At 37.6% G+C, this 23,941-nt stretch overlaps 1 protein-coding gene across 2 annotated transcripts in view; it reads left to right on the top strand.

Moving 5' to 3' along the window:
- SUPT3H (SPT3 homolog, SAGA and STAGA complex component) overlaps positions 1–23,941 on the top strand; it is a gene marked incomplete at its 5' end in the record, with an annotated part of 272,713 nt that overhangs the window by 172,197 nt on the left and 76,575 nt on the right. The window contains 3 exons of one of the 2 annotated variants that reach the window (XM_080341030.1): positions 10,709–10,789; positions 11,955–12,048; positions 13,723–13,859. In XM_080341030.1, the coding sequence (XP_080197156.1) occupies positions 10,709–10,789; positions 11,955–12,048; positions 13,723–13,859 (312 nt within the window). Of the gene's footprint in view, positions 1–10,702; positions 10,790–11,954; positions 12,049–13,722; positions 13,860–23,941 lie in introns of both variants that reach the window. The other variant, XM_080341029.1, reaches the window with a different exon arrangement.

Genomic DNA, 23,941 nt, shown 5'->3' with positions numbered 1-23,941 from the left:
TACAATCCATCCATATATTGTGTTTGAAAAAGCGTTAATACTAAATGTTTTTCACCTTTTTTTCCTTCTAGTGTTTTATTTTTACTGATAAGTTGGGTACATTTTATAAGATGACCTTTGTCTGTCAAAATTCTGCAGGCAGTATTAATTTATTAATTAATAAATTCACAGAGTCACAAAAATGTTAGGGATTGGAAGGGACCTTGAAAGATCATCCAGTGCAATCCCCCCACCAGAGCAGGAACACCCAGATGAGGTCGCACAGGAAGGTGTCCAGGGGGGTTTGAATGTCTCCAGAGTAGGAGACTCCACAGCCCCCCTGGGCAGCCTGTTCAGTGTCTGTCACCTCACTGAGAAGAAGTTTCTTCTCAAATTTAAGTGGAACCTCTTGTGTTCCAGTTTGAACCCTTTACCGCTTGTCCTACCATTGGTTGACACCGAGAAGAGCCTGGCTCCATCCTTGTGACACTCACCCTTTATATATCTGTAAACATTAATGAGGTCACCCCTCAGTGTCCTCTTCTCCAAGCTAAAGAGCCCCAGCTCCCTCAGCCTTTCCTCACACGGGAGATGCTCCACTCCCTTCATCATCTTTGTTGCCCTGTGCTGGACTCTCTCCAGCAGTTCCCTGTCCTGCTGGAACTGAGGGGCCACAACTAGACACAGTATTCTAGATGGGGTCTCACCAGGGTGGAGCAGAGGGGAAGGAGAACCTCTCTCGATCTACTGACCACCCCCCTTCTAATCCACCCCAGGTACCATTGGCCTTCCTGGCCACAAGGGCACAGTGCTGGCTCATGGTCATCCTGTTGTCCACCAGGAACCCCAGGTCCCTTTCCCCTACGCCGCTCTCTAATAGGTCATTCCCCAACTTATACTGGAACCTGGGGTTTTTCCTACCCAGATGTAAGACTCTACACTTTCCCTTCTTATATTTCATTAAATTTTTCCCTGCCCAACTCTCCAGCCTGTCCAGGTCTCTGGATGGCAGCACAGCCTCTGGCGTGTCAGCCACTCCTCCCAGCTTGGTGTCATCAGCAAACTTACTGATAGCACACTCTATTCCCTCACCCAAATCATTGATCAATATATTGAACAGTACTGGTCCCAGTATTGACCCCTGAGGCACTCCACTAGATCCAGGCCTCCAACTGGACTCCACCCCATTGACCACGACTCTCTGGCTTCTTCCCTTCAGCCAGTTCTCAGTCCACCTCACTACCCGGTCATCCAGACCGCACTTTCTCAGTTTAGCTGTGAGGATGCTGTGGGAGACTGTGTCAAATGCCTTACTGAAGTCAATTATAATTGATTTATTAATACTTTAAGCCAAGACACCCAAATTACCTGTCTGCCTTCCAAAACCATTTCAGCTAGTAGTCATTCACATGTAGTTTGTGTCTCAGTGTTTAATCTGAACAATCCTGTAGCATTTAGTTGTAGTCGCCATGCAAACTGACAAGCTCCTGCTTGGTTGACATGTACATTTGAGCAGATAAGAATAAAAAATAAGAAGAAAAACCAATCTTGTGAATAATTTCAGTAAAATCTTTTAACTTACAGACGCTTCCACCACTGGCTTACTATTTCCAAGTGGCATATCTCTTCAGGGCTATGAATAATTGTAGAGCTTTCTAATGGAAAATGTTCCTATTTTGTATTTTTGATTGAACCTCAATCCCTTTTTTCTTCTCCTAATCTAAATTTTCAAAGCAATATCTTGCTTTGTGGGGCTTATTTTTGTAAAGTATGTATTTGTCCTTCATATTGAGATGTTTGAAGGTTTTTTTTAAAGACTTTGGAATCAGATCAGCCAGAGGATCAAGGTTTTGTCACCTCTATATTTAGTGCACTGATGGTTGCCTCGTTCTTCATAGTAACACTTGCTTTGCAGTTCTTTCATTAGCCTCAGGCTTGCTCTAAAAGCCACTTTATCTCTGCACTTTGAGTAGGTAAATATGTGTCTTATTTTTCCTATGACAAGTGAAGCCTGATTCCAATTTACTGTCATATGGAAAGGAAGAGTATTTATTTAGTGTTCTGGTGAAACTAATATAAGGCAATGATTATTTTCTTGTGTGAGCAATGTATGGGTGCATGATTAAAACAAATGTTCTTCTCCATGGCAATGGGAGAAAGAATCCTGTTTGTATTAGATGGTCTCTCAGTCAACAAAGAACAAGTTCTTTTCTGCTTACAGCATTGGAAAATGCAAAACAATAATCCTGAATGGTGGTTTCTTCTGGGATTTATAACCGAAGGACAGAAAGCTGTGGTGTAATGGAACCTCTGCTGGTTTCCATGCCGTGGTAATATTGGAGAAAGAAAAGAAATAGAAATAATTGATTGAGAGAAAATAAATCTTAGTCAATAGACTAAATATCTGCAACCAATATTATCTTCAGTTCTTAAGAAGGGAAAATTTTAGTTATTTTTTATTTGTTTTACTAAAGCAAAAGTGAATGCATTTATTGCTGAAAAGATTGCACGTTCTTATTTTTTAAAGTAACTTTTAGTACCAAAAAGGCATTCAAAGGATGTAACTTAGATGGTAGTAATAAAGTTGAGATTCTTAGCTGGGAATGGCTACAGTAGTACTGCTGTAAAAATGAAACAGCTCATTGTGAATGTTTCAATCAAAATCAAGTTATTTTTATTATAATTTCCTCCAAAAACCCAGCATTTATTTAGTTAAGATACAAGGAAAATTTGCTCCCGGTGTTATACAGTGGGATGGCACCATTTACCTCAGCATCTAGAACATCCAGACGATCATAGGACATGGACAGTCAATACTCTCACCTTCTTCAGAACAGAGAAATGCGTGCAGCAGTTGGAGCGCTTTTGACCATGGGGATTTTTTCTTTTCATATTGGCTAATGAGTCTTTCGTATCTACAAAGTTCACACTTCACAAAGCTTTTTTTCACAGTCTCTGGCTCATTCTAGAGAACACTAATCCATTGTTTGCTTATTTTTCTTACTTGTAATAACAATAACTGGAGTAGAAGTTTCCAAGTTTGTTTTCTTGGTGCTATTATCATCACCAGCAGTGGGAGAGAGCATCAGCAGTGGTGTTCTCTCACCAGTTCTTGAATTAACAAAGTCTGTGAAGTCACTGAATAATTTGACTAAAATAAAACTGAATTCAAAGAGCCTGAATACTTTTCTGCACTTAGAGACTTCATAGTTTTAACATTGTCGGTATAATTTCACTTTGGTCAGTATTACGTGCAATAAATTGCAGGTGTGCAATGGGATTTCTTTTATTTCATGGAGAGTAGAAGAATCACAGAATCACAGAGTGGTTGGGGTTGGAAGGGACCTCTGAAGATCATCCAGTCCAACCCACCTGCTAAAGCAGGTTCACCAGAGCAGGTCACACAGGAATGTGTCCAGGTGGGTTTCAATGTCTCCAGAGAAGAAGACTCCACAGCCTCTCTGGGCAGCCTATTCCAGGGCTCTGGCACTTCAAAGGAAAGAAGTTTCTCCTCATATTCAGATGGAACCTCCTGTGCTTTATTCTGTGCCTGTTGCCCCTCATCATGTCGTTGGGCACCACTGAAAAGAGTCTGGTCCATCCTGGTGCATTCTCCACCCACCCTGGAGATATTTATAAACATTGATGAGATCCCCTCTCAGCTTCTCTTCTCCAGGTTGAACAGACCCAGCTCTCTCAGTGTCTCCTCATCAGAAAGATGCTCCAGACCCCTCATCATCTTCATATCCTGCTGCTGGACTCCCTCCAGTAATTCCTTGTCCTTCTTAAGCTGGGGAACCCAGAACTAGACACAGTAACTCCAAATGTGTCCTCACCAGGGCAGAGTAGAGGGGGAGGAGAACCTCCCTACAGGTACAAAGTGTTGATCCAAAATGTTGCTTTTGGAATTAAAATTGAAAGAAGGAAAAATAAGAAAAAGTCGTGCCTGAAGCTTAAGTTGAAGTGTAGTTATTAGTCATAACTGGGTTAAATTATTTTCCCTGTGTGACAGAAAATGCAAGTGCAAGCTCTAATTTAAGAAGCTGAGCCTAAGTTATTGATAAAGAACACATTAAAAAAAAGCAGAGTTTCTTTTAAAGTTATTTTTTTGTAAAATAGTAGTGTTAATTTTGTCATGTACGTGTAAATTTGTTTTCTGTATTTGACCTATTCAGTATAATTTAAAAAAATCATTCAGTGTCTAAAAGATGTAAATCTTCATTTTCAGCAGCAGAGCCTAGGCTTTGGAAATAAGGTGCCATTTTTCTAACATTTTTACCTGTTCATAATTTAAACAAGAATGGGTCAGAGTGTCAACAAATGTGAGTCTCAGCTATGGTTTATGCCTTCTAAATATCAAAAACAGGGAGGACAGGGATCCAGCTTTCCTTAATCCCAGTTCGTGGTGGGACTGCTGCGCCTACTGAACTGCAGGAGTTGCTACACCACATCCAACGAGCTGAACAACGTGCAGAATTCACTGGGAAAACTGAATTATTCTACACAGGAGAAAAGGTTGTCACCTATTTTCCCCCTTCCCTTCTCGTATGGAGCAACAATTAGTTCTTATAGACATTAGTAAAGAGTAATGAGGTTCTATGTCTTCATCAGCAACCTGGATGAGTAATACAGGTATGAGCAAAAGCTTGGTTGATAATATGAAATGGGAGGATGGCTGACAAATGGCTTCAATCCAGCAGGAGCTTGATGAACTTGAGGATCAGATGGACATAAATCTGGAGTCCACATCTGTGGCAGAATAACCCCATGTGCCACTGTGTTTTGGGAATCTGCTACTCTGAGATGCATTGTAGGGTACAGCCTGAAGTTGTCCTGGGTGGCTGAATACAGTCCAGCCTCTCCTGATGTTGTGTTCACACATTTCCTTGAGAAGAAGTGGTCCGTGCTTTAACTTACAGTTGTTTAGTATTCAATTTTACTACATTGGTCTATGGTTGGAGTCGACAATTTTAAGGATCTCTTCCAACCAAAATGATTCTATGATTTCCAGCAGGTTGAAATGATAGGTATACCAGAGGTGAGCTCCAGGAGCTCAGTGCATTTACCTGTTAGCCCATTCCACTACACAGGCTGAGTCCGTGTCATTTTCTAAAGGCTGTGTACATTTTTGGCTTTTCTTTTTCTTTCTTTTATATGTTTAGAAGGATCTTGTTGGTAACGTTAAGAATATCAGCTCAAGCAAGCTGCAGGGTGTGCTGCTCTTGCTATTTTCTCTCCTTATAGGTATGTGCTTCTTTTTTTTTGCATTTCTTCTATTTGGATTATACTGACCCTGTTGCTAACAAAGAAAAATCAAAACCAAAAATAACTCTGCAACCTTTTCTATAAACAAAAGACGTATGTGGGTTGTCAGTAGAATGAAGAGAGATGATGGCATCCAAAATTATATTAAATGTTCAATTTGAACCAATGGGAATGATAGCAAGATATCTTTTCATAATCGTACTAATTTGTAGAGGTCTTTGATAACAGTGGTATGGATCAAAAACGTGCTGAGATGTAGATCTGTTTATTGAAGTTCGTAGGACTGGCTTTCACACAAAGTCTGAAGGCAGCTGAGGAAGGAGCTGTTTTCTCCTTCAATTTATACCAGCTGCTTTGATATCAAAGCCATTGTTGTGTATTGGACCTGTAGATATGCTCTTTATGCTTTCAAAGGTAAAGGGTCCTTGTGTAACCTGCTAATTGTTGGGGATACTCTTGGGATGGTTCTTTGCCAGCTACTAGTAACTGGCTGCAGATTCTCTGCATCCAGATCCAGCTCTTTGGGCCGGATGAACTGTGGAAACCAAAAGCTGTTGCCACATGCTCGAAGACAACACGAAGCCGTCAATCTTGCTTCAGAGACTAAGAGTAATTTTTTATTTATTTATGTATTTTTAAGAAACAAATATGGCAAATTATGTAATTGAAAGCAAGTTCTCAGTAAAAACCAAGGACCATGGGGTGCAAACTGATGTTTTCTTATGATCTGCGTGAATTCAAATTCCCTGTATTTCAAGCAAGAAGGTGCTTCTCTAAAATCTCAAATTGGGACAGAGAGCTTTATCTTCTCAAGGTCACACATAATCACCTGGTGGTACATTAAATAGTCTTCGGTAAAAAATACTTAAGTTTGAAAACAGATACCTAATAACAAGAAAATTGTTTGTCTTTCAGTCTGCAGATGGAAGTTTGATGTTGTAGACAGCTTGTGACAATTTAGTCATGCCGTTTAACCCTTGTGTGGTCATCCTAAATCATTACCTATTTCAGTGCTCTAATAGATTCTATAATGTAATTCTCCTTCCAGGATGTGTTCTCTGTGTACAGCACATTCTTGTGCTGATTAGTAGAAACAAACTCTGTTTTTCCCATGTATATTGGGATTTGAAGCTCAGGTGTCAGAATTAGTAGTATGTGAGATGTAATGTGAAAAGATTTAAGTGAAAAGCAAAGTTTAATTGCTTTCAAAAAAGTATTCAGATGCTTTGTTTAGAATACATTTACAGCAGTATATCTAAATTCAGAATATTCTTTTGGTATTTTTATAGTCGCATACTTTTCATCTAGAAAAGATGAAAAACCAGGACATTTTTCTGCATATTTAATAACAAAACAACCTTCCTGCCTCAGAAAAAAAATTGGCCAGGTGAACTATGATCTAATTTTCCTCTATAATGAAAACAAAATCATAGCTTCTGAGGCATTATTCTTGGCTCCCAGCAGTTTCAAGGCATGCAAACATTACCATTTCGACTCTGTCCTGCAGTTTAACTGGAAGGATTATGTCACAACACGGTATGTTTGTTTTCCAGCTTTTTTGTCTGTGTGTCCGTCAAGACGTTTTTGTAGAAGTATCGGTGATTGTTGACTTTGGAGGTAGTGGAAGAAAAAATAATCATGAAAGAAAAAGGCAGACAGTACCATTGAAGTAACTGTGCTTCTGTCACAGGAGAATGAATACTCCTTTCAACAAATCTATAATTTGCAGAAGTTGCAAAAAGAAAATAGCCGTAAGGTGACTGTTAACATACTTGAGTTCATCCTGCCAAGAAACTTAACTTCATAAAGTCATTAAACCAGTGATTACATTTTAAAATATTATTCCCCAGCCATTTCTTCTTAGACCTTAAAATACAGTTACTCTATATACTACCTTCTTTGTAATGTGAAAAATTGTAAAATACACTTATTTTTCATAAACTCCTAATTATTAACAGAGCTATTTGCGCTGCTATAGTTAAAGACATTTCAACACTTCCGTTATTTAAACTTCACTTTCAGGCATTCAAAATTTGGCTAAAATTAAAAATTATTCAAGCTCCAATGCCTCAAATATTGTTTGCCGGTTTAGCCTGTTTTTCTTTAAGAAGCTAAGTAATTTGGATTGTTTGCTGTTCTCAGGATAATCCAGACCAAAATATTTTGTAACGTGGGCTAATTTTAATCATTAAAAAAGTTACGGAAAGGCAGTGAGTACGTTGGATCTGCTGCTGCCCCAGATTCTGCGACTGGCACTGAATATAGCGGAGGCTTTGAGAAGGGAGATGCTGGGAAATTCTTGCCATATCTCCACTGTTGACGTGTAATAACCTCCTATATGAAAAGGTATTGCAGCATTTATATCATTTATATTCTTCTGGAGTCATGGGCAGTAGACATGCTGTAAACCTCCCCCGTACTTCCACTGCAGCGAAAGGTGAAAAACCTCCTGATTTGAGGCCGCGTAGCTGAAAATGGCTTTTCTGGAATGATAAATGCTCGGGTGCTCGGAGATGGATCGTTTCTTTGGTCTGGCTTCCTGAAATCCCCCTTCATCATGTAACACGGCAGCGGTAATGACTCAACAAGGCCTTCAGCTCCGGAAATTAAGGGATCGAGGCTTATTGCATATTAATGGCAATTCTGGGACAGTCAAATAAGACAGTTTGTTAGAATACTAATTATAGCAAAGCACTCATGTTGTGGTTTGAATGAGTCAATTATGTGTGTGTTAAAAGTATAAATACATCTTCCCCCCAACCTTGGCTGTGTGGTACATAATTTTTTTTTAATTGCCTGGATACATATTTACCTGAGCATATCCTGGTTTCCCAGGTAAATATGTGTACCAATGCAGAACTCATTATGGTCTATTTGGATAAATAATCCATATTTTATAACTGTACAGGAAGTAATTATTTTCGTATTTTGCTTTCTTGAAGCCAAAGAAATTAAACGCTGTGTGTTCATTCCTTAAAATAAAATAGATGCAAAAGTCAAGGCAATATGAGAATAAAGTTTTCATTGTTTTGGTAAAAACTGAGAATATTATTCAAGATTTTGATCTTGTGTTTAGCCCAGAATAACTCCATTAAAGTAAACAGTGTTATTCAGGATTTACTTAAATGCAAATGGGATGAGAATTTGGCCTCCTCTGCTTACCCTGCATTTGTTGAAGGGTTTCTATAAGCAGCTTGCGCACTATCTTTGCTTTAATTGATATTGGCACATGTTTATCATTTGGAAAAATAAGGCATTTTATCTACACGCAGAAATTAACATATCTGAATTTTCTAATAAGAAAATTAATGTTTTATAGAACCATAGAATAGTTTGGGTTGGAAGGGACCTTAGAGATTATTGTTATGTTCCTACATGTGTTAGGGAATTAGAGTAGGCTTTCACATCGGATATTTCTGCCATTGTTTTAGATGATATTTGGAAAAGCTGTGTTGTGTTATCACCATGCCAAGGTCAGGTTTTGTAACACTTTTAAGCTTAGTGGGCCCAAAATCAGCCTTGGCATAAATCCATTAACTGCAACAGATTTACACCAGAGATGTATATTGGCTCATTCTTGGTAAATTTATTTTTATGCAGCTCTTTATATTTTATGTTAGAAATATAAGTAGCTCGTGTGCCCTCAAACTAATCAGAATAAGAAACAGTGTTGCTTATGCCAAAAAACAGGACTATCATTTTTCACATTCTTACATTTTTCAAGTAAGATTATATTACTGTGACTTGTGAATTCCTGAAATCTCGCTGGTCTCTGTGACTGCAAGGGCCAAGAGAGGGTTTCGAGGGGAAAATCTGAAACTCTTCATGCAGTATGTTTTTTGTTGTGCATACGAGATACAGTTAACGTTTTGTATGCATGTGATTAGTGTGGAAAAAAATTAATGCAGTCCAGTATTATGATTTATGGACTGAATCTTTTGCCCACTGAACACTTGCCAAAATGAAAATCTTTTCCCTCCCCTTCTCCTCCTTTGGATATTAGAAACAGCTACTGTTTTTGTTGATCTTTTTAACTTCTGAATAGGCCTATTTCAAGACACAGCAGCATGGGAGCTCAGATTAATAATATACTTATTCAGCCAGTGATACTGAGTGAAACCATTGCTAGTGTGAGCATGAAGGATAGGATTTCTTTAAATTATTTTCAGGTGCATTAATGCATTTCTGAAAGAAGAATGTAGAGATATTTGAAAATAAATTAAATTTTTGTTTATTCATCATGTTACAGGTGTGTATGAGTTTTAATATAATGACTTTTTAAAATTGTCTCTCCTTTTGAGAACTGTGCTCACTATCAGTTCATCCATCAGATGGTTAATGAGGATACGAGCAAAGAAACTATGATTAAATCTTGTCTTTCGGACAATGTTTTAGAATTTAGAGGACAAGGTGTATTCCATGCAATCCTTTCTATCCCAGCTGCTCTACACCATCATCTTAAGCCAGAGCCAAAGGCTGGTGAGATGAAAGGAGAAAATCCTGTAGACTTATCTTGTGCATTTGGGCTGGGCCTCTTTGGCCCAGTAGTTTGATAAGCACCAGCTTCTACACATTTGGTTTCTCATCTTGTACCAGTTTTGATATAAACTGGTCTGATTTTCTACACTTAGTAATGCTGAATCCAAGGCTGATATGCGTAGTCCCTTACAAAGAGGGACTCTTTACAGCACAGTTTGAGGAATTTGGGGTCTTTAGAGGAGCTGCTGTGATGGAGGTGAAGGTCATTCTTTGCCTTACACTCCCTTGGTCACCTTTTAGCAAATTTTGTTGCATTCATTGCTCAATCCTATCTTTTTCTATTTCATATCTGAATAGCCTGATCTGCTCAAGAAGGTTTTTGTGTTGTTGCCTATAAGTTAATTTTCTTTCTCCCAAATGAAATAAGGTTTTGCCTAAAAAAGTCTTCATGTGAATCTGTTTTGTACTAATGGTAAGTCAAGTACAGATAGAGTTTCTTTCAAAAAATACTTAGGTAAGCTGTTTAAAATTATTATTTGTTATTCTAAAAATCGTGCGAGGGATCGGCCACCCTTCCACTGTTGCATATAAAGTGCTATGGCAAGAATTTGGCATTTTTACATTGCCTGAGAGAATTATATGTGCTTTTTCTGGGCTAATGTGGTGCAAGGAAAGGAAAAAAGGCCTATAGTGCTTTTTAAAAGCAATCATTTTAAACATAAACAAAAAAAGCTTTTGCTTGAGATTTGTCAAAAGTCTTTTAGTCTTTTTGTGAAATTGTTATTCATTTCTTGGCTAACAAGAGACAAGTGAGTGACACCTTTGAGAGTCCCAGTTGTGTTTTAGTGCGTAGCTTGTATTTTGCTATGCACTACCATGCAAAATATTATCTGAACTTATTTAGAAGAAATTCTTCACTTATTAGTGAAGAAATTTTTTAACACACAAACAGCCATTCTAACTTATTGATTTATTTTAGTTGCAGCAAGCAGCTGAAGTTTCTCAGCTGAGAGGAGCTCGAGTCATCTCTGCTGAAGATCTCCTGTTCTTAATGCGCAAAGATAAGGTATGGTAATAACACAGAAGTTTCTTACTTGACATAGTAAACTGCCTATTGTATTTTTAAGTGCTTGCTTAACCTATGTGAAAGGAGTCCATCATCACTAATATTTTTATTTAAAATCACAGCTGCTCTGCAATTGTACTGTATTATGCACAGTACAATAATTGCATAACATTTTAATTAATTGTCCCTTTTTCTAGTAACTTCAATTATGAATAGGTTTTTTTACTAGCTTTAGGATGGGTACTGTACCTTAGAGCTCAAAACAAATATTGATCTTTATGCTTTATATCCCTTTTATTAAAAATCAAGCATTTTAATTTCCTCCTATTTATGCAGGGTGTCGACGTGATATTTGACAGTGTGACCATTACATTTTTGACATCTAGGCTGTCAGTAAATCCTATCTTGATTTTTCCTTTATAATATTTTTCATGTACTTTGCCTCACTAAAATCTCCATATGTAGGGATGGTCTTGTTTTCTCTGAATAATAAATAGAGCAGGTCAAGAATTAAAGAGCTTTCCATATTAAAATTAAATTCATTTTCTTTCTTCAAATTTCAAAGTTACGAAAAGAATTATTATCAACTATTTTTATCAACATTATTTATTCTTCCTTTATCTCCTTTTGTTCCTTAGTTTCTCACTTTCCTGCCCTCTTTTTTCTCCCCTTTGTTTTTCTTTTCTCATTTGGTAGGTGAAACATAATGACCAGAACCAGATCAAAATTAAAGAACACTAAAACATGTGAACAAATTGCAGTTTCTTTGTCTGATACGATCCATAAGGCTATACTGAAAGCAGTGGTTAATGTGGATGTCAAAGTTCATGGAAATACGCATTCGTAGGCTTCAATTTCCAAACTAAGCAATTTTTTTTTGAGTACCTTGAAGAAATTTGATTTCCGAATTTCTGCTTTCTGAAAGTCAGACCTATTTCTGTCTCACAGTTGGCAAGCGAAGTACCACGGAGCTCAAATAAATCATATTTAATGTGGAATTGCTACTGATGTCGATGTACTTTCTGCAGAATCAAAATTATCACATATAAATAATTATATTTACTGAGTAATATATTACACATTTGTATGTTTGTGTTACAAAGTTAATCTAAATAAAAAATAACTCTATCATACTAATTAATACAAATGTTTTTTTCTGTCTTAGAAGAAGCTTAGAAGGCTACTTAAATACATGTTTTTTCGAGACTACAAATCTAAAATTGTCAAAGGAATAGAAGAAGATGACCTCCTTGAAGGTAGTAAAAATATTACTTAATTTGGAGAGGCTTGATATTTTATAAATGTGCTGAAAAGCTCAATGCAAAGTATTAATGTCTTGCTTAATAGCTAAAGACACAAAAATATTGTCTTTGGAGTATCTCTGCTTTTCTGTTTCAAATATGTCAGAAGTATTTGCAACTACTATCCAAGTGATAAGACTGCTTAATGTCAGAACTCTGTTGAAGTAAGAAACTGGTGCTGATTAAAGGGCTAATTGATTTCAGCGTGTGTAATTTAAATGTGGCAGCTGCTGCTTGCCATTGATTGGACATTTGTTAAATTCTTATCAAAGTGTTTTGACATGTTTTACAGAAAAACCCATAATCCAAAGTCATTGAATACTAATATATGACCTGGGCTTGTTTTCAGTGTGATTTAACATTTTGTATTTTGAATCTGTAATTTACCAAATGGGAAACGGTTCTGTTTCCCCATTCCATGAGCAAGTCACAGATTTTATGACCAGTGCATTTAAAGGAAAAGCTCTTTGAATTAAAAATGTATATTAATTTATGCCATATAATTTGCTGGTAGAGAGTTTGTTTTGTTGGTTTTTTTAATGTAATTAGCATTTCTTTGTAAAAAGTTATTTTAAAGCTTATTGCAGCAAATCTAAAGCTTGCCATATTTTTATAACGGCTAGCAATGTCCATACATAACTTCTTGTATTTATTTAACTTATTTCCTTTCTCACACCCTTTTATATTTATTTTTTTCCCTTACAATAAATTCCTTTAGGTTCCCCTGAGCATCCCCATTGATGTTAGGTAAACATGGTACTTCTTGCCCTGAATTAGTCAATCTGTTGATAAGTTTTTGTCAACTCATTTGAGATTTAATTTGCCTGTGGCATTTTATTTTCACCACACATGAAAGTATGTTGTTTTGTGCAAGCAATCCAGCAGTATAGCTTCCTACCTGACAGTTTTGTTTTTTGACTACTCAAGTCTGTGTCACTATTTAAAACAAATAAAGAATTTTCATAAGCCATTTAGATGCTCATGAAATGCTTCCTAAAAACAGTTAATCTGGGAATTAAAGATTACATTTCTGCCGGCTTTGGTAATTGAAGCCATTAATTCTGTCTTGGGAAGCTAATGTCTTTATAGCTGCTATTCTGTTTAGAACAGCAGAGATCATCTTGCCAAGGTTCTCTAGGTTGTACGGTAGGGCAATGGTCCATCACCCGTGGAGCTGCATCTCAGTGTTAGTGTTATGATTTGCTTTAGGCTGTAGGTAATGAGGATGTTCTACCTGCTTTCAGGAAGGAACATTTCCTCCAAATATTCTGTTGTACACGTGAGGTTTTTGTCCAACCAAAGAAGGGTGGTTTCTTCTACAGCTCTGTCTGCTGTGGATCCTTCACTGGGAAATAATGATATATGAGCGGTAGGCTAGGTTTCTCTAAATTACTAAAAACCACCAGGTTATATTAGAAAATACCAATGGTGAGTTTTTCACTACAGTGCTACTGCAGCACAGCAGTAACATCACCTTGCTCAGGTAGCACAACTTATATGAGGAGGACAGTAAGAACAGGCTTTTTCCACATGGTGCACCTGATTCTAAAACATGTCCGTCCTAGGGACATTAATTGATGTTTGGAGAAGCCAAATAACTTTTTTTGTTGTTCTTTTCTTACCTTTGTGAAGACAAATTCAACAGTAATAACACCAACAAACGGCAGAAGCTTGCTCAAGACTTTCTCAACTCCATTGACCAGACTGGAGAGCTCTTGGCCATGTTTGAAGATGATGAGATTGATGATGTCAAACAAGAGCGGATGGAGGTAATTCTTTTATTTTACTGATACCCATCTCCAGCAGAGAAAACTGCAAAGTATTACACACATCATGCTGGTCTGATTCATTTTCATGCTGCATATATCATTGTTACATATTTTTTGCTTTTGCCCAGATGGTCTAAAGGAATCCTATTTCCATATTTTTCCTATTCTCTTAAGTCTTTCCTGATATCTAAGCACGCATGCTGAGAAGGAAGATTATGAAGGGGTAGTTATGGATCTTTCTGTCTGCCGTGTATTTGTATTTGCTTCTTGTAGAAAGCAGATTCTATTTATAAACATTTTGCATTAATTTTTCACAATCATTTTTTTCTTTTTCATTATTCCTCTCATTAGAAAACTGTTTCAATATCATTTGAAGACTTTTTTCATAACACAACTTACAGATAAAATATTCTGTGCAAACATGCTTCAGCATACGCTCTTCTGTCCATCCTGCTTTCAAGTCTTATTTGCTGATCTGTGTACATATGAAAAATTATGTCTACATTACAGAATGCATTGACATATCACTCTGAAAAAGTTAGCCTGGGCTCAAGAAGTGGTATAACTGTGTTGGCAAGGAAATCTATGGAACAACGGTTTTGACACCACTTGGTTTTACTCGGTTTAACTGTTTAGCTATACTGGCACAAGATACTACGAGTACGCCTTATAGACCTTATCAACCCTATGTCCTCTCTATCAGTAGAGCATCTTCTTGAATATCACTTACTCTGAAGTATTTAAAAGATCTAAAGTCTCCATCTGTACTAATCAATAAACTAGGCCAGAGCCAGTTCTGTGGCCCAAAACACAGGTGATATGGCCTGGTTTTGGTCCCTACAGCTAAATTTCTTGTAGGTGGACAGGACTACCCTGTCCACTATGAATATAGAGAACAAGTTGTTCCCCTGTTCGTGCCCAGTTCCTCCTCATGTCTCGTGTGGGCAACTGGGTGTCAAGGGCAAAACTGCACTGGGAGCACGTTCACACTTACACAACGATGTTTGGGCCATTTTCTGTCCTTTTTAGTCAGTAGTACAGTATGTGTGGCTGTTAGAAACTTATTGCTTTACAGAGCTTTTTATACCCTTTCGGTGGTAGAAGCTGGTTTCTTTGGTTTGATTTTCTTTTCTGTGCTGAGGTTGCTGATGCATTTGGTAATATTAGTGTATTTAATTAGGGCCTCATTCCACTTTCAGGATTTCATAGAAGATTCTAAGAAATAACACGATGTTTATCCTGCCCTAGATATAAATCACTTTTTTTTTTTGTCTTAATGGAGCCCCTTTTGAGAACTGGGACTTTCCCAGTCCTGTTTCCCCTTCCTTTTCTCCATTGAAATTACTCAAAATCTAATCAAGAATCCCTTCTCTCTAAGAATTTGGCTAGTAACAGATCCCATTTTCTGGCATTCCAGTATAATACTTTTTTGGTCTGAAAAACTGCACAGGTTGCCAGAAGTATGAAGTTCCCTGACCTAAACAAGGAGAAATCTGACTCAGTTTGTCTGTCAACTAATGTATTCTTGTAATCAAATATTTATCCTTTCATCTGACTGTATGTTTTTGCTTTTTTCTCACTAAATTATAATTCACATGTGTATAAGTATAAAAAGTAATTCTTCTCCCTCTTGCTCTACTTTATTACATTTTGTGAACTCTTAATCTGTTTTCATGTTAAAAAACAAAGAAAAACGCACACACCAAAAAACCCAAGATCTACGTATTTTAGCATAGTTGCATGAAACATGGTATGAAGTCAGTACTCTCTATTTTCTTTCTCCTTACTTTGGAAAACTAATGACAAAACATGAAAGATTGCTTCAGTCATGCTGTTCAAAATGTTTAACAGATTTTTGGCTTTGTTTTGTTGGGGATTTTGTTATCACTTTGAGGTGGGTGGAAAGGAATCAAAGATAGTAGGAAATGTGATCCATTCCTAACGGAAGAAGTCGTTAGTGGATGGGCTAATCTCATGTATCGCATTTTCTTTGTACAGTAGATTGTTTAATCCATGCTAAATTTTGGAGGAAATCCAATAGACACTTTAACAGCATTCTTGAAGGAATTAGTATACCGAAATTGTGAACTACGATCTTAAAGCAATGTTCCTTTTAGGTATCAATTACCTCAGAAATGTGTATTATCTTGGTTTGGACAACTGTAAATGATTTCAGTTCTACTTTGCCTTGGGCCGAAATCATGCTAAGTTGTCCAGAGCAGATGATAAACATATATTTTTGATGTCATTATGGGCTAAACAGGATATGATTGTTTAGCAGTATGGTTTCAGTTATGATACAAAAAGCAAATATTGTTTATACTCATTTCTTTTAAAACATTTTATAAAATTAGAGCTAAGACTTCATGAAATCACTTGCTGTTCTGTGAGGTCTATTCCATATTTGTACTAAAATGTAAAGCTCCAAGCCACTTTTGAACATTGCTAAAGGAGAACAAACAATTCTACAGTTTTGACTGAAAAACACCCACTAATGCTGCCATGTTAAATAAAAGAAAAAGAAAAAAGACATTCTTCTAGGATTGCATATAGTACTTATTGATGTATTCTGTGGTTTTAATTTGAAGCAAAGGGACTATCTCTAAAACAGCAATAATAGCAATGTACAAAGGAAAGTGGAATACAAGGCAGAGATTAATAGCGAAGTTCACATTACTTTGTCATAATGCGTCATTATGTTATCGATACATTGTGATCATGGCTTATTATAAAAACTTCAATAGTAGCAATAAATAGTGGCAAACCAGCCAACTGTATTGCCAAAATAAAAACTGGAATAGCACATCTGTCTCCCTTCACAATAATATTTTGCCTTCCCAAAACAGCAGTGAAACACTCATGAAATGCTGCTTGTCAGATTAAGAACAATTATAAATGGAATAAACTGTTTTAGTTTGTAGATGTAACTGAGCCGTGCACATGAAGAGAGTCATCAGGATCAATGAAGTTGTCTTCATAACAGATGACAGCCTCTTGAGAATAAAATCTAATGGTGTGATCTACCTATCACCCCTTTTTTATTGTACAAGTTACGCTCTGCAACAACCAGAGCCAGTGGCGTTCAGGAATTCCATTTCCCTTCTGTTGCCTGTTGTATGACAGAATCCATGAGAAATAAGACCTTGCAAGTGGATTGCAATATTTCTTTCCTCTGTCTCTTAAAAATCATTTATAGGGGAGAGTTAGGATTCCTGTGGGATGTGGCTGAATTGGTGTGGGGAGAAGGGACATGGTCATTTAAAATCTTTGTGGTTTCCCTTATTTTGCAGTTTGGGTAGGGATGCACTTTTGGCTGTTTGTGTCCTTATGTTGCTACTCCGGACCCCTCAGGTGACCTGTCCCTAGTAGGACTGTTTCCAGGTTTGGCTGTGATTTTGTGAACGGTACCTCCAGTTCTGCTAATTATTTGTATGAGAACCACTATCAAATTCTCCATTTCTTGTTATTAAAATCAAGTATATCTATTTTAAAACTTCAGTCAATGTCATTGCAAAGCCAACTTCTCTCTTATTCTGTAAATATCCATTTTTTTATCATTTATTTTATAGTTCAAATACCTCCCCCGACAGCAAAAAATCTTCCCATCAGAAGTCTAAGCTGACATACAAAGGAATTCATAGAGCATCATGCTGTGAATGCTCTATTTCACTTTTATTCCCCTAGGATTAAGAGAAACACCATTCATCTGCCACTCTGACTGCTAGTTTAGGGATATATTTCCAACACTCAGATGTTATATGGCAATAATTCAGTTGCAGCAGCCGCCATAATGCTTTCATAGTATATTTCAAGTTTGAATAAACAATGGAGGGAAAATAACTTTCCTAGGAGAATACACTACCTTGAAAACAGGCTAGATGCCAGCAGAATATTAAAACCAAGTTACAACCATACAGAAAGGGATTGGCAGAAGCTTGTGGTTCTTTGAGATGCATTGTCCTACAAACTACATTAAGTATTTAAAAACTACAGGTATGTATTATTGTTCTACGAAGTTTGTTGTGGATGTGATTTTTCCTCTAGTGCTCATTAGTATTCTTATGATAGTAGGAAATTTGTACATAGCTCATGGAAATACAGTGGGCCCTGTGCAAAATATAGTAGATTGCCATAAAGTCTAGATGTGTCTGGAATAAATCCTTTGTTCACATGAGGTTAAATTGCTCCCATATAATTTTGTCTGTGCTCAGATCCAATTAATTTGTGCTTGGACAAGACATCTAAACACAGACAAATGCACCTGAGGGTCCAAGAAATCATGCTCTGTAGGTCCCCTCTGTTTCAATCATAGAAACAAGGTAGACCTGGCATTTAATTGGGTCTGTAGCAGTAAATTAGACAGTGAATAAGCAGATTACTTTCTACTGGAATGTGATCAGACCAGACAGGAGGAAGAAATTTTTGACACTGAGGGTGATGAGAGCCTGTCCCAGGTTACCCAGAGAGGTGGTGGATGCCCCATCCCTGGAGACATCCCAGGCCAGGCTGGACGGGGCTCTGAGCAACCTGATCTGGGTGAAGATGTCCCTGTTGATGGCAGGGGTGGGACTGGATGAGCTTTGAAGGTCTCGTCCAACCCAAAATATAATATTCTATTATTAAAACCTTTATCTGGTCATGCTTTGACCTGAGCCAAGTAGCGCTGTCCCAGACAATTTCTGGGCACCCTCTGGGAGTCAACCTGGGCCAGGAGCTCTCTCTATGGGATGGTTGGGTTGTGACTGCTCCCTTTGGGACGCTTGGAGAGCAGAGGCACAGACATAGGTTGGTCCATGCTGGCTGCCCTTGGAGCTAGGGCATGGACCTGGCATCTTTTAGTGGAGACAACTACAATTTCGTGAGATAATTCAGAAAACAGCAGCAACAACAACTGTGTGCCCTTCTGTGAAGCCAGGATCTGAAAGATGGTGTTAAAGTACTCAAATTCATTCAACTAATTTGGAAAAGATGCACAAAGTAAATAAGCGGGAAATGATTTAGAAGCAGCTCTGAGGCTTTTTAGTACTACTATACTCATTTCACTTGCAAAAATTATGCTAGTTTAAGTGCTGTGTGGGGTCATTCCTCTTCAGGGAGTATCTGTTCATGCGGGGTCTATCAATAACAAACTGGAATTTGATTTAAAGCCCACATGGAAAGCTTAGTGCTGCAGTACAGACAACATATACTTAATAGAAACTGCATGCTGGAAGACAAACTAAAAAGTTTTGTGTTTCTAAGCATGAGGGCATTGTTTCTCAGAGCACATAGTTTTTGCTGTATTATTTTTACCATAAAATTATTTTTCTGATTCTTCAAAAATTATTATTTTACACTTCCTTACTGATTTCAGATGCTTGTCAACAGAAGGTATATTTTGCATTTAGTTGAGTGGTGACTTCTATTATCTCATGATACCATGCCGGAATCTCATAATTTATTAATTTTTAGAATCACAGTTTTTAAGTGTTAACCCTTGTTGAATTTTAACAGCTACACCCTGTGAAAGAATACATCTTGGGGTGAGATTTCTCTACAGATTAAAATGTTTAGATTTGTTTGGGGTTTTTCTTAAGTGCCTCATGATCTCCCACTGAAGTTGCTGGAGACCCAGGCAGTTTAAATAGAATTTATAGAGCTATTCAGCTGATCAGATGGTTCTTTTTGGAGAGAGATTCTGTGTATGCAGTGAGACCTTGATGGTATGAAAAAAGAGTGTGATGACGTTCTCTAATAGACTATAAGATCAACATCAGCTCCCTATATACTGTCTACTTATTTTGATATATTATACATAGATGCAAAGATTAAAAAGAACATAGATGGAACATCAATCAAGAAAAAACCCTTTATTCTCTAGGCATTTTTTTTTTTTAATATTGCAAAACATACCTTACCAAAGCTAGGAATCCAAATACAGAGGGAATTCATTTTATTGCATCAGTCCAGTGTTTCCAGATGAGTGTAAAGGTGGCACAACTAGTAGTGCCTCAACTGTCTGGGCATCAAAGTGCTTCTAACCATTATTGGGTATAAAAATAAGCCTACTGGTATCAATGGTTTCTCTGATTAGTCATTGCTTGGGAATGTTTGGCGTACTGGGTAAACTCTATTTCTCTTGAGTAATGGTTGAATTGGTTAAAAGTAAACAGAAAATAAACAGAAGCACTTTTCCATTATTATCTATATATCTATAAATGTTGTGTATTTCTGATCAGAATGGGAAAAGCTATCGTGTGGAAAAAGTCTCTTGTCATAACCAATAATATCAATAGACTTTTTATGCTGCTACAAATCTAAGATTATTAGGGTTTTCTTGCATTGGGGTTGATTGCTATGGTGACACAAAGTGCGCTATTTGTTTGGGTCTTCAGTCCTGGTATTGTTGTTTTTAGAACATTTTAGCGAACGTTGCTCATACTGTAAATTTAGGCTGTTTTGCTGGGAGGACAAGGTGTTATTTGCTTTTCTGTCTTTCAGTTCTTTGAGTATTTTCAGTCTTTTGAGTATTTTTTGCCACTGTTTGCTTTCTCTGAAGAAGAGGAAGATTCTGGGCTGTTGTATTTTTGCCGCCCAAATGACTGTGTTTTAACTTAAATCTTTTGAAGGAAACTTTAGATATATATATATTATTTATATATATAATTAAGTGTAGACACACATACATATAAACAGTATTTCCACAGAACATTTGAGTAGAAGCCAAATGTAAAACTAAAGAAACATTCTTCTTCTAAGTGTATTTTAATGCTGTGTTTATTTGTGATCCTGTGTTTAACATGTTTTTTTCTTTGATGTACTAGTCACCGTATATTGGTACTCACAATACAGTTATCATTTATGTAAACTTTGGAGAATTGGGGTGAAATAATTACGCTGAAGTCTGACGAAGGTCCCATTGGTAGCATGTTATTGAAATTGCTGCCATGCTTTGAAGTAATTAAAGAAATCAGTGCTTCAGAGGTTGTGTAGAAATGTGATAATGCAAATCTTTTTTTGCAAGAAAGGATGTATTTCAGGTACTTTGGGAGCAATAAAGTGACTCTTATTTCAGATATTTGAACCTTTATGTAGCACATTACTGATCTTTTAAGATCTATTAGCCCAATATTTAAGTAAGTCCTTTTCGAATGAAGAAAAAATGACAACAGTTTATTTCTTAAGGTCAGATGTTAACAAGGTCTGTACTGAGAACAGTTTTATCATCTCAGGCTTTCCTGAAAGAATTAGTCACTGGCATAAAACCATTTCCAAGATTTTTATGCCCAGGATTTACTAAACTCAAAAGAAAAATCCATGGAGTTGTGAGATGTATTAAAAGTATGTTCACATGAGGTTAAATTGCTCCCATATAATTTTGTCTGTATTTGTCAGTATTACTCTGTGACATTCCTGCGTCTCCTTTGTTGCAAGGAAAAGATTTTCTGACACTACTGTGAAGAGCGAGACTAAAACCTCAGCACAGAGACCTCATATTTTTGGCAGAAATCCTCACAACCAGCCATACAACGTGTGCTCCAGAATTTCTCTCTCCTTCCATTGAAGGATTCATATCACAAAAAGCCTTCTGTGGAAGAAAATAAGCTCTTTTCACCAATTAAGGCCATAGGGGAAGGTTCCCTATGGCATAAAACAGAAGAGGGCTTGATGACATTCTTCTATTTCAACTACTGCAGAAGAGAAAGTTTTGAGATTAAACAGGCAGTGTCCTGGATTTAACAGGTAGTTGAGAGTATTCACAAACCAATATTTAGAAAAGGATTTTTTCATGCTTCATCCATAGAAGACTGATGCATGTCTCTCAGACTAAGGCATTGCCAACTTAATTTATCTGAAGGTTCATTTATCTACTGTTTCTAGACATGATACGTATAGTAGAGAAGGCCCCTTTTTCCTTTCCTTATCCGTATATTCACTAAGGGAATAACAATGTTTTTTCTCAGTATTAGACTCCAGCCTGGAACCAAAACCTAGTTTTAATCAGGCTCATGGGTCAAGCCTATAAATACCTTCTATGAAATTACTAAGAATCCCTTTCATCTAAAATGGAACTTACCTTCTGATAGCAGAGTGGGCAGGCTGTGTGTCGTCATAACCTCTCCATCCACAGTTTGTAGCATACAAACAATATGGAGGAGCACTGGAAGTAATTTTGAGGCTTCACTTCAGCTGAATGTAGCCAAAATGAGCTCAGATCTATTGAATTGCACAACCTTTTTTTGGAAACAAACAAACAAAAAGACAAACTATTGAAAGCCATTGAATTCAAAGATGCATTTGGTTAAGGAAGTGTTTTAACCACAGATCAACGGAACCTGCAAGACTATTCAGGAAAATAATTAATATAAGCTTGTCTTGTAGTTACACTATTCCATAAGCTACTGTTAGAGCCTGGGCTAAATGGAGATTTGTTCTGTCCCTTCTTATGTATATTTGATCTTTGTATTTCTCCTCTTGTTCTTGGTTTGGGGTTTTGTTTTCCCTTTTTCCTTCTGACTGCAGGATTAGGGAGCGCAGTTTTTCTCCTCAGAAGTAAAGATGTCATTTTTTACTACCTTCTGTTCTATGTTGCCCATGGTATTGGATTGATTTCAGATAGGACTTTGCAAACAGGCACAGACACTTGAGCAAAAACTGGAGAATCACTTGAGTCACTCAGTAGTCACTATCTGTTTATTGTAATCATCCTTTGAGTAAGTTCCAAACTGAAAACTAGTGTGCCACAAGATTTGATTACATATTAGCCAGTCACTAAGTACAGGTGGTGTAATTTTTTAGTGCCCATTTGCAAAGCCACCAGAGTCTACATTCATGCTAGAGTTCAGATCTCATTAGAAAAGCTGAATGATCTCTTGCCTAAGGTGAAAGTCAGTAAGACCCTCTAATAATAAACACATTGTTTTCTATTTAATTAAGAAGTATATTAGAAATACCAGCATTTTGGGTTTTGAAGCTCATTCTTATAGGACTGCACATGTAACCTGAACACTTAGACTATCCCTACAAGAGGATCCAACAGCAGATTTTTAGGGTAGATATTTCAGTACTGAGAGTAAGATTAAGAACACAAATACATTGGAAAATACGAAATATGCATGTTAATGTGGTCTTAGTTTTATCAGCTTTCCATGTAAATTAAAATACAAGGAATTAAAGTGAATCACAGAATCACAGGATGTTAGGGGTTGGAAGGGACCTCAAAAGCTCCTCCAGTCCAATCCCCCTGGAACAGGAACACCCAGATGAGGTTACACAGGAAGGTGTCCAGGCGGGTTTGAATGTCTCCAGAGAAGGAGACTCCACAACCCCCCTGGGCAGCCTGTTCAGTGTCTGTCACCTCACTGAGAAGAAGTTTCGTCTCATACTTAAGTGGAACCTCCTGTGTTCCAGTTTGCACCCATTGCCCCTTGTCCTACCATTGGTTGTCACTGAGAAGAGCCTGGCTCCATCCTCCTGACACTCACCCTTTACATATTTTAAAACATTAATGAGGTCACCCCTCAGTCTCCTCTTCTCCAAGCTAAAGAGCCCCAGCTCCCTCAGCCTTTCCTCATAATGGAGATGCTCCACTCCCTGCAGCATCTTTGTTGTCCTGCGCTGGACTCTCTCCAGCAGTTCCCTGTCCTTCTGGAACTGCGGGGCCACAACTGGACACAATATTCCAGGTGTGGTCTCCCCAGGGCAGAGCAGAGGGGCAGGAGAACCTCTCTGACCTACTGACCACCTCCCTTCTCACCCACCCCAGGTACCATTGGCTTCCTGGCCACAAGGGCCCAGTGCTGGCTCATGGTCATCCTGCTGTCCCCAGGACCCCCAGGTCCCTTTCCCCTACGCTGCTCTCTAATAGGTCATTCCCCAACTTATACTGGAACCTGGGGTTGTTCCTGTCCACATGCCCTTGCACTTGTCCTGTCCTCTGCACTTGCCCTTGTTATGTTTAATTAGATTTTTCCCTGCCCAGCTCTCCAGCCTGTCCAGGTCAAGCACCAAGTAGGTGAGCATAGGACATCTCTTAACCAGGGTAGTTGCTTCCCATTGTGTTGCATTTTCTTGAAGCATTTCTTTCTCCTTATGCATCAAAC

The sequence above is a fragment of the Nesoenas mayeri genome, assembly GCF_963082525.1.
Source record: "Nesoenas mayeri genome assembly, chromosome: 3".
Taxonomy (NCBI): domain Eukaryota; kingdom Metazoa; phylum Chordata; class Aves; order Columbiformes; family Columbidae; genus Nesoenas; species Nesoenas mayeri.
Note: the sequence above shows the minus strand (reverse complement) of the source record. Positions and strands in the feature narration are given on the sequence as shown.